Source organism: Aegilops tauschii, chromosome 5 (assembly GCF_002575655.3).
Source record: "Aegilops tauschii subsp. strangulata cultivar AL8/78 chromosome 5, Aet v6.0, whole genome shotgun sequence".
NCBI classification, from domain to species: domain Eukaryota; kingdom Viridiplantae; phylum Streptophyta; class Magnoliopsida; order Poales; family Poaceae; genus Aegilops; species Aegilops tauschii.
In genome coordinates this window covers 61,659,662-61,670,358 of record NC_053039.3, presented here as the reverse complement: position 1 = coordinate 61,670,358, position 10,697 = coordinate 61,659,662, and the positions used below count along the sequence as shown (strand labels likewise).

The window sequence follows — 10,697 nt, the reverse complement described above, 5'->3', positions numbered from 1 at the left end:
GTGTGGGCGTTATCGGCGTTCTTTATTTATTACTAATTGTTTACTGTTCGGGATCGGAATAGGACTTTCGGTTGGTGGCAGTGCGAAGAGCCTTTTTCGGCACTTAACATTTAGGAGGTACAGTACAAGGGTTCATGACACCCAGTTGGAGGGTTTATGACGCTCGGTTGCAGAAGTGTTTACTAACTAGTTAGAGTAAGCTCTAGGGAGCATTCTAGGATTGTACGTTTGACATCTTGTTCATTCAGCACTTGCATAATTAATTTACTTATTGTCGCACAAACACTCTCGTTCCTCGAAATTCTTATGCTAATGAACGCACCCCGCAAGAAGAAACGCCCGGAAATTCCCAAGACGTCCGTCGCTGTCATCCCGGACATTTCGCTGCCGGCCGGCCGCTCTCTTCCTCTGCTTTCCCCGCCATGTCTCTTGTCCTCTTCTCCATCCATCCCCTGAACCTAATTACAAGAGCAGGCAGCTAGTATCACTAGCTCCGCAATCCAATCCGATCGACACAGCCGACATGCTGAGGTTACTGCTCATTTGGGCAGCGATCTTGGGCTGCTGCCATGGGCAGTCCGAAGTGTCCCGGAGGAACAGCCTCCTGAAGGTGATGTCACCGCCGGAGCTCGAGGGCACGTACGGCTGTGCCAGTGCCGACTTCGGTTTCCCGCAGCACGCTGGCTCCATGACTGGCGTGGTCGTCTACCCAAGGCCCAACACGATGGCCTGCATGAACTTCGATGACTTTGGCATCTCTTTCCGTTCGCGTCGAGCTGGCGGGCCTCCTGTTATCTTGCTCGTAGACAGGGGAGGTAAGACACAGTAAATTTGTCCATTCTTGTTTGGCCTTCTTTTTCTCTTTGATAATTTTCTTATTTTCCACTGCTGAAATTCTTAATCTTATACTTAGTACTCACTTCAATCCGTACTAAATCAGCGACAATTTGGAGAGAGTACTATTTTTCATCGCCTGGTTGAGTACTATTTTTCTTGCTGGCACTTGCCATAAGGTGACCACAAATTGCTGGAACACTTATATGAAATAATTCAGCACTCAGGTGGAATCATGCATACGAGAACTATATGCGGACCAGCGCTTTGCAGCGTTGTTTCCGTTATAGGGTTTATTTATCTGCGCGTTCGCTCGATCATCATGGGTTTGAAAAAAACATTCATGCATTTGAAAAAAGTTAACAGATTTAAATTGTGGATTTAAAAAAGCACTGATTACAAAAAATGTTCATGAATTTGTAAAAAACTTCACGTTTTCAAAAATACTAAAAAATAAAAAGCGAAAATAATAATAAAGAAAATACGAAAAAGAAAAAAAACCCGGCCTAGAGAAATTAGAGGAAAACCACCCCCGAAAAAAACCGTTGGAACCTTCTAGAAGGTTTCAAAAACCGGTGAGAAAAATAACCTACATGGACCGGCCCATATAGGAAGTACACCTACGAGATGCGTGAGCGCGTTCTAAGACTAACGAGTTAACCAGCCCGTTAAGCGCCGAAGATAATTTGCCTGCTTGAAGAGCCCACTCTTTCACACCCACACATCTGCCACCAGCTTCGGCCCAATAAACGCAATTGGTTTGGTCCAAGAAACACTATATACAAATGCCACCTTCCGCTAAAAAAAGAAGTCACCGCTCAACTTTGCATGTTTCATTTTGTCTTTGCATTCTGTTACCATTTAGAAAGGTCCAGTCATCCTTGGACCTTGGTTCTAAGGTCACGGCAATGGCGACCTCTCCGCACTCCAATGTGCTCCACGCCCACAAGAGAAAAGATGGTAACACAACTATTTTGGACACTGTTCCCGAAGTGCCCACAAACATGAGCTTGTCAACACGAGTAAGCGTAAACATCACTCCACACACACTACGCACATTGTCATCCTTCCCTCCTTCCCTTTATATGCGATGTGGCTACGCAGTGCGACAAGACCCAGAACACCGAAAGACTGACACGGGTAACTAGAGGTTTAGGTCCAGTGGATAAAAAATGATGTTCGATTGATGATGTGGGGAGCTTGAAGTTGAAGATATGTGTGCCTGCTGCCCAAGAAGGATTTGAGTACTTCCCTCGAAAAAAACCCTTACTTCCCTCAAAAAGGATTCGAGTAACTGGACCAACCAATCGTACACCTGCAAATTGTTTTACATTTTCCTTATAAATCATTTATGCTTTGTGTTTTCGACGGTTTTTTAAGACGCTTCTCTACTAGTACAAACGTGCATTATGAAGTATGAAGGGCTGGTATGTTTATTCCTAATTCGGTAGTGGAAATTAAAATATGCTGCAAGGTATAACAAAGGACAAAGACGAAGGGTAGGACTAAGATGTGATTTTGAATTTTCGTTGACTCAATCTACATATCTACATAAACACCTACTTTGAATTCTCAAAGATGATGTGTTGCATTAATTAAGAGGCAATTCCTTTACGTGCAACTGAATATTAAGGAAATTCCTCATGTTGTATCAAAAAACTGTCTTCCTTCTATGCCACTATCTTAACTTTTTCTGTTTCCGTTTGTCACCTCTATTCGTTTGGTCACTCCCCCCCCTTGTAATATGTACTGTCGTTTCTTGTTTTGTGCTGTTAGCTCAGATACGGCAGCGTTTGGCGAGACTTGTTAGCTGGAACCTTTACATTTGTTTTCGCTTTGCATCGGGATGCTTTTATTATGTTTTTGTTCCATTATCATTTGATAGTGGAAGCCTGTCCATTTTTCCAATACAACTAGAGCACTAAAATTTAACAATGACATATACTGCAGTTACAGTTGGTTGTTTGACGAGATACATCTCACAAGTACTCCCTTCGTCCTATAATGTAATGTAAGAGTACTAGTGTCTAAACACGTCATACATTATGAGACGGAGAGAGTAGAGTATTGTACCTATGGCGGACCATTAGGTCAGCCTGAACATATATTATCAGCACATTCAGTACAAGCTTTAGGCAGGAGAAATGCATCTCTGAACGCAGCGGCAGCTGCACGCAGAGCATCGACGGCACGCGTGCCGTCACGATTCGAATCAGCTAAACGTGCTAGTTAGAGTATAGCCGATCGTTGGAGAGCAAACTGAAACGTATATGCGTATTCAAAGGACCAAACCTGACACCACAATCTGACACAAGCATGGTACGCGCGCAGACGAGAGGACGACGCGCAACGCAACAGCATATACCCGCACAACCCAGTTACGCTCCATTGGCAGCAGGAGTGTTTTCAGTTAATGCATGTTGTACAGCACCGCAGCAGCCTTAGCTAGGAAAGCAAACATTTTGATGTTTTTTTATTAGTCGCGGTAATCACATGGTTCATCCATAAACACCAAATATATCCCTGGTTTTATTCCAAACAAAACGCTTAATACATTATCAACTTATATTATATAAATAAAAAACTCATAAGCGATCTCCAACACTACACGTACAACATAACCAAACTAGCATGGCGTACTTTTTAACAGCATTTTTGCTAGGCCACGAACGCCCACGCTGCACACTCGTCCATGCCCTCAGCGGGCTCACGGGCAGCGTATACGTCGTACACACCAGAGGACGCGTCCCCTGCATGCGTGCATGGTGCGGCCCCACCACCGCCGTTGTTGACAATCGGGTCATCGGGTCATGTTCCCCCACCTGCTACACGCCAGGTCTGGCGCCTAATTACACACTCTGCATGCATGGTCCTTTGCGTCAGATGTGTACCTGACAAGCCCACTAGACCAACGTGGACTCGGGTATTTCGCAAGTATGGACCGACGTATGTCCCTTTTTCTCGTTTGAACAAAGATTAATGCGCAGATCACATCGACTGGAGCAGCGGCTGGATATCTGCGTGCAGGACGTCCGCTCTCCTTTAGGCAGCCATTACACGATTTTCAGATCACATCGATGGCAAAAAAAGGCAGGAAAATGGACAGAATTGTTTATTTCAAGATATCTAGTTTGAACAATAGCAATATGCATAGATTTGTCTTGAGTATTGGTTCCATAATAGCACAACTACATTTTTATTTATAGATATGTTTAAACAAGAACGTATGGAAGGAGTAGTTTACCTACCATGTCATTTTCCAAAATGCCAAATATTTACACTCCCAACTGGAAGGAGTAGTTACCTGGTTAGTCCTTTCATACATGTATCTACTTTCTCCTAGTCAATTTTTTTATTTTGCACGACTGGCCTGATGATTTGTACATTTCTCCAACAAGTTGTTGGTGATAATTAATCCTAACTACACTTAATGTGCCAATTCGTTGTGGCACTCCAATAGATTATACTATTACTAATGTACACTTTTAGGTTCACTTTATGTAAAGCGAAGTATTTTAAGAGTATACGCATACTCGACCTCTAGATTTCTAACTACACCTATTTATAATACCACATATACTTATTATGACCGAGTAGAGTAATATACTGTATGATACAATATGGTTGCTTTGAACAGGTTGTTACTTCACAACCAAGGTGCAGAATGGGCAGAAAGCAGGAGCAGCAGCAGTCCTTATTGTTAATCACAGAAATGAACCTTTATTTGCAATAGACGAACCAGAAAGTGGCGAGACAACACTCGATTTACACTTACAGGATATTACCATTCCTTCAGCACTTATAACCAAAAGCCTTGGGGAGAGTCTAAGGAAAGCAAGTAACAATGGCGACTTGGTTAATGTAAACTTGGACTGGGAGGAGTCCCGGCCGCACCCTCATGAGCGTGCCGAGTATGAATTTTGGACAAACGGTAACGATGAATGTGGTCCAAAATGCGATGAGCAAGTTGATTTCCTGAAGAGATTCAAAGGTGTAGCCCAGACACTCGAGAAGAAGGGCTATACACAGTTCACTCCTCATTACATTACTTGGTATTGCCCAGAGAACTTTGTCTTAAGCAAGCAGTGCAAGTCCCAATGTATCAACCATGGGAGGTATTGTGCGCCAGACCCGGAACAAGGTTTCAGCAAAGGGTACGATGGGAGAGATGTGGTGCTTCAGAACTTATATCAAATTTGTGTGTTCAAAGTTGCAAAGAAGACTGGGAAGCCTTGGTTATGGTGGGACTATGTGACTCATTTTGCTATTATGTGCCCAATGAAGAAAAAGATGTACACTCATGAATGTGCTTCCGGAGTAATCAGATCACTTGGTATGCAAATGTTGCACCAGCCACTCTATGTTTCAAATTGCAGTGCAGTTATAAACTTACAATAATGCTGGTGAATGTGTATGTGTTTTGCAGGCCTTAGTCAGAAAGCAGTTGACATGTGTGTTGGTGATCCTCATGCGGACGAGGATCATCCTGTGCTAAAAGATGAGCAAGATGCACAGGTTACTAGTTGAGCACTATCTTAGCTTTTGTGTTTACCGAGCTAGTTCTGAATGCAGCTCTTTCTTCTATTTTTCACAGATTGGCAAGGGTTCTCGCAGTGATGTTACTATGTTACCAACACTTGTAATCAACAATAGGCAATACAAAGGTCAGTGTTCGTCCCTCCAATTTCAATAACGGAATAGCTATATGAGGTGCGGTAACTAGTGAGCCTTAACTTCTTATTGAATCTCTATTTCTCAGGGAAACTTGAAAAAGGAGCAGTTCTTAGAGCTCTCTGCGCCAGCTTTCGAGAAAATAATGAACCATCTGTTTGCTCAAACGAAGGTTTGATTTTTTTGGTTCCCATGATTTTTTCTCAAGGTGTGCTAATATGTAAGCAGTAGTGTTATGGACCAGGAGCCCATGGGGCTAAGATGGTCATCACGCACATACCTTAAGGTGTGCGGCACCACTATTGGAAACCGCATACCACCCTCACCGCTCTCCCCAGATCAGCCTTGCCGATACTTATCCTTAAGATTAGATTGCTTGCAAGTTGAGTTAGGGAGTTCTTGGATTGGATGAAGGTTATGTACTTATGTTAGGCAGTTTTATCTTTAAGCTCGAAAGAGTCTTGAATCCATGTACAAAGGAATTCCTGGCTATAAATATTAGCCTTTGCTTCCGTCGTTCCTCCCACTGTCCCCCCTCTCATCCTGCGGTGCGCCTGTCAAGGCCATGAACCCATCCCTCGTGTATTCCAGACCCACGGCCAAAGGTCTCTTTTCCGTTAAGTTCCCAAATTGTAGCTCACTAACTCACCCGTGCATTACGGCATGTATAGTGGTACAGACCAGGGTTCTGAACGTGTATAGTAGCAGCCTGAAATGGACTGGTATAATGTTATAGACACTACACTAATCTGTACAAAGGTATAGACGGCAACAAGCTTATATATTTAGTTATGGTGGTAGTAGATAATATATTTCTAGTCTACACCATATCACCCGAAATCCTATATGTCACCTCTCATAAACTACTGATGTAAACTCATTGTAAATTGTCTACCGATCAAGAAGAAGACATACAAACCAATCAATGCTTGGACAACAATGGCGGTTGTTGGCAAGATATGGCTGCTAACGTGACTGCGTGCAAGGTACATGTTCTACTGTTCTATTTTCTCCAGATTACGTTACTTCATGTGCTAAATATTTGTTCTGTTTAGCTTCATGTATGCTGTTTTGTGCACATGTAGGACACCTCCACTGGAACAGTTTGTGAATGTCCAGTTTTGCAAGGTGTGAAGTACATTGGTGATGGTTACAACCACTGCGAAGGTACACTAGTAATTTTCTATATTTATTTTTTGATAGCTTTTGTTTGTTCTTTTGAAGTAATGTGCAGAAGATACTCATTTCTCTGTGGCAAACATAGGTACCTAGACAATCTGCCCATCTTCCTGTCCATAGTTTCTTTTATAGAAAAGAACAGGGGAAGCACACAGTTAAGTTAATGGGGCATACCCTATTGTATCAAACGGTAGTACTAGAGGTATTATAGTGATGGAGATGACACACTATAGCACTAACAGGCTTTGTAGAACAATTTTGATTGGTCACAACATAGAAAATCCTGAGGTTAAGTATTAGTGCAAAGCTTCAGCTTTTAAATATTGTGCAGCGCTATCTTTGGTCATCTTTTCTTACTCTGCTCAACCATTTCTACTCTTCTTTAATGTGCAGCTCCCATGTATGTCCAGATAGAGACCATCAATCAAGACTGGCCCCAGCCGATCAAGATCCGTAATACCCATACATATTCTTCTTATTTAGTAAGTATTTTCATCACCTTTCTTACGGTACCATGGTTCTCAAATGGATGAATGCAAATAGCCATTTCAATTGAACTATATAAGAGGATTTATTAGATCATTTGTATCTAGTTGTTCGATCGAACGAGAAATTCTCCAAAGTGCCTTTTGAGTTTGTAATATCTCAAGTATCAGAACCTTGATAATAATTGGAAACTATATCTGTTTATACTCTATACCTAAGAAACCAGTTTATCGAAGAGCCCTATCCTTTATAAGAACATGATGTACAATATTAAATAAGCTTACCATGTTAGCTTGGTAACGGAAAAAGAAAGCTTTAACATGCTAGCCCAAAACTAATGCACATAAATACCAAGGCATATAGAAGGTTATTGACATAGTATTATTTTTCTGTGGATGCAGACAGAGGTTGTCCATAAGGCCATTTACAACCTCTTTTCAGGTACATGCATAGACATTCAATAAAAACCATCGGTGTACTTTAATGTTATATGTACAACTGATTAATCATATTAATTTTCTTTTGTCAGGAATATTTGTGGCACATAAGGTGTTCTAATAAGATCTGCAAGGTATTGTGGTGATGTGTGATATTTTTCCGATTGATACGACATGTACGTTTGACAGTTATGTGAAGAACATGGCATGAAGGTGGTTTCTGTCACAAGTTTGCTACTTGCTCTTGCTATTGTTTAATGTCATAATCTATAGCCTTATATGTTTGTCTCTGGTGTTTTAAAATATTAGATTAGCCCAAACTATAATGCTACGCCCTTTTTCCTCCTTGATCATGGAGAGACATAGCTACTTGGGATGCAAAATATTTATGAGTTGCCGCTTTACCATGTTCCTAAGAAAGGCAAAACACAAGGATCTCATGCCATAACAAATTGGCAGAATTAGCCCCTAGACACCATTAAAACTTGGCTTTTGCCACAGGACACTGAAAAAACATGGATTTGCTGAAATCCATTACAGTTTGATGGTTCTTTCCCACAAGACAGTCCAGCCGTTATAATATTCAGATTTGATCAAACCGACGATGATTTGTACAAATTATCCCCATGCCCATCAGGATTCATACTAAATCAGCCAAGTGCCAAACGAACTCGCAGCCTTACTCTTCACTCACAGGGATAGCACGAATTGGTCAACTTGAACGTTGATGCTGGTACAGAGATTAAGCTGGGATCTAACCACAAGTTGTGTATGACTTAACCGGACAAAGAGAGTCACAGTATGAAGAGGTTACTTCTGACCAGAATTTGCTTAGTGCAATTGACATGTACTGGGAGACAAGAAAGTTCCCACTGCAAATGTGTGTACTTAATTTAGTAGACTGTAGGCACCAGTGCTTATACATATACAAGGAAACAAGCTTGACTTGTAAAGTTGTACTCAGCGCTAAACATCATATATGCATAATTTTCAAGTAGTTAAAAATGGAGAGAAAAGGGAAATATACTTCACATGCTTTTCATATCAGAGATCTTACTTGAGCTGGGTTCAGGCATTGAGTTTTAAGGCTAAAAATAAACACAGGTGGTTCTGAAGAAGAAAATTGGGGTAGAAATGATCACTGACTGGAAAACAGTGGTCACCAAGGAATTTCTTGGCCATCCCAAGCGAAGAACTTCCCGTTGTCAGTCTTCTTGGCATTGTCGATGATAGACAGGAGCTTATGTACAGAGAACTCCCTCGTGAAGAGCTTATCTTTGGCCACATTTCTCTGGAACGGCCGTGAGAGATCGGTGTCGACTGTTCCTGGATGCAGCAAAATGCAGGCGATGTTGTCCTTCTTGCCCAACTCGACTGATGCAGTCTTTGTCACTGCAAAGACATGACCAATGCACGCATTTCAGAAATCTAAGACAAAGAAAGGTACATACATAATTGTGGGAGGACTAGTTTGCTCTGGATCAAATTGACAAAACACTGCATGAGGGAAAACTATCATGATAACAAATTAACAAGAATGGTATGAACTAGTCAATAACAAGCTAGTGAAATCTGAATGGAGCATGCATCTTGCTGTTAACATACATTGATTCAGTGCTGTTTTAGAAGCTCTGTACGAATGCCAGCCTCCCAGAGCATTGTCTCCTATTGAGCCAACCCTAGCGCTCATATTTGCAACCAACGAGAAACCTTTCCCTGTTCCCAAGCTCGCACCAATCTTCAGGAACGGGCGCATGTGCTGACAAGAACAAAGCTCAGTTCAGACACCGTGGTAAGCACACCGCTGTGATTAGCAGAATGCTGACACAATTCGGAGCAGAAAGAAAGGCGGTAATCCCTACCTTGATGACTAGAATAGGACCGACAGCATTGACCTCATATGCCAGTAGCAGGGATGACTTCTGAACTTTGCTCAACGAGGTCTCTGCAACATGAGGTCAGAGCAACCTGGTTTCAGATAAGCCATTATAATCCCATAACCCACCTAATGCAAGCTGGAAAGCAGTTGCTCCAATGTGAGGAACAGACCTGGTTGTATCACATTTGGGATCGAAAGGATGCCGGCGGCATTGATCAGTAGGTCGAGAGATCCGTGGGTCTCCCCAACTGCGGCTGCGGCGGCCTGCCATGGAAAGGTTCGATCCACTCGTGTTATCATTGCATCACCTTGGGAATCTGTGAGGGGGAAGAGAGCGGGAGAGGTTACCCCGTTACCTCTATGGTGCTCTCGTCGGTGACGTCCAGCGGCAGCACGGTGAGGCGCCCCGCGTGCTCCCGCCTCAGCTCCTGGAGCTCAGAAGCGGAGTCGGGGGCGCGGCACGTCGCGACGACGCGGCCCTGGTCGCTCCTCCGCAGCAGCTGCCTCACCTGCCGCACGCGGGCAATGCGGGTACGCGGTGAGCGAATCGGAAATACGGAGGAGCGCGAGGGCTGATGCGCAAACGGAATGGGGATAGGACAGAGGAAGAAGGAGAAGGAGCGAGCTAGGATTCGGGGGCACTCACGAACTCGAGCCCGATGCCGCGCGACGCGCCCTGCACCATGGCCACGCCGGAGGGGGGAGGGGGCGCGGCCGCGGACGAGAGCGCTCTTGCCGGCGACGACAGCGACGACATCGCCATCCTCGCCGTCGCCATTGCTGCTCTCAGCGTATTCGCGCGCATCGTCCCTGGGAAGAGATGGCGTGGTGGTGGCTTAATGGCGCCTCCTCCGCAGCATCACATGGTTGGGTTGCAGTAATGGCGGGGTGGTTCGGGCCGGCGAAGGCGACGGGATATGCGCGGCTGGAGGAAGGCACACGTCCACTCTTTTCCCTTTTCTTTTACTCCATTTTTTCCTTTTCTCGGGGGCGCTACTAGGCGCCGGACTACCGGCGCGATTTCAGATCGGTCCATTCCGGAGCCGTTTGATCGTGCGTGTGGGTACGGTCAGGATCAGCTCGCTAGCTCGTGGGCAGAAAAGAAAACGAGTGGTTCGATGAAATGCCAAGGGTCGATCTCCTCTACATGTTCATAACGTAGGCCCATTCACCTCTTTTGGAACAATTACTGAGAGTTCTCTATTTGATTA

General features: G+C 43.8%; 2 protein-coding genes across 3 annotated transcripts; one reads left to right on the top strand and one right to left on the bottom strand.

Moving 5' to 3' along the window:
- The first annotated feature begins 369 nt into the window (after window positions 1-369).
- On the top strand, window positions 370-7,992 carry LOC109743229 (vacuolar-sorting receptor 1). 2 transcript variants are annotated; one of them, XM_020302314.4, is made up of 10 exons: window positions 370-815; window positions 4,472-5,167; window positions 5,261-5,349; window positions 5,429-5,498; window positions 5,594-5,677; window positions 6,412-6,491; window positions 6,591-6,672; window positions 7,078-7,166; window positions 7,572-7,611; window positions 7,700-7,992. In XM_020302314.4, exons 1-10 carry the CDS (start codon window positions 524-526, stop codon window positions 7,726-7,728), a joined length of 1,551 nt encoding a protein of 516 aa, XP_020157903.1. In that variant the 5' UTR covers window positions 370-523; the 3' UTR covers window positions 7,729-7,992. The 2 variants fall into 2 exon arrangements, with proteins under 2 accessions (XP_020157903.1, XP_020157902.1); XM_020302313.4 differs by having other exon boundaries at window positions 381-815; window positions 6,409-6,491; window positions 7,700-7,890.
- Window positions 7,993-8,473: 481 nt separating this feature from the next.
- Window positions 8,474-10,456, bottom strand: LOC109743230 (uncharacterized). Its single transcript, XM_020302315.4, has 6 exons — window positions 10,133-10,456; window positions 9,843-9,995; window positions 9,657-9,750; window positions 9,470-9,552; window positions 9,213-9,366; window positions 8,474-8,999 (listed from the first exon to the last, which is right to left on the bottom strand). The coding sequence occupies exons 1-6, from the start codon at window positions 10,289-10,291 to the stop codon at window positions 8,767-8,769; spliced, it is 876 nt and encodes a 291-aa protein (XP_020157904.1). The 5' UTR covers window positions 10,292-10,456; the 3' UTR covers window positions 8,474-8,766.
- Between the last annotated feature and the right edge of the window lie 241 nt (window positions 10,457-10,697).

What these genes read in the sequence shown, in the direction of transcription:
- LOC109743230 (XM_020302315.4), bottom strand. Translation starts at nt 10,291, where the DNA reads ATGCGCGCGAATACGCTGAGAGCAGCAATGGCGACGGCGAGGATGGCG. An exon ending in CCGACGAGAGCACCATAGAG is followed by an intron (nt 9,751 to 9,842) that starts GTAACGGGGTAA and finishes TTTCCATGGCAG; the next exon opens with GCCGCCGCAGCCGCAGTTGG. An exon ending in TAAAACAGCACTGAATCAAT is followed by an intron (nt 9,000 to 9,212) that starts GTATGTTAACAG and finishes ATGTCTTTGCAG; the next exon opens with TGACAAAGACTGCATCAGTC.
- LOC109743229 (XM_020302313.4), top strand. Translation starts at nt 524, where the DNA reads ATGCTGAGGTTACTGCTCATTTGGGCAGCGATCTTGGGCTGCTGCCAT. An exon ending in CGGAGTAATCAGATCACTTG is followed by an intron (nt 5,168 to 5,260) that starts GTATGCAAATGT and finishes TGTGTTTTGCAG; the next exon opens with GCCTTAGTCAGAAAGCAGTT. An exon ending in CAACAATAGGCAATACAAAG is followed by an intron (nt 5,499 to 5,593) that starts GTCAGTGTTCGT and finishes TCTATTTCTCAG; the next exon opens with GGAAACTTGAAAAAGGAGCA.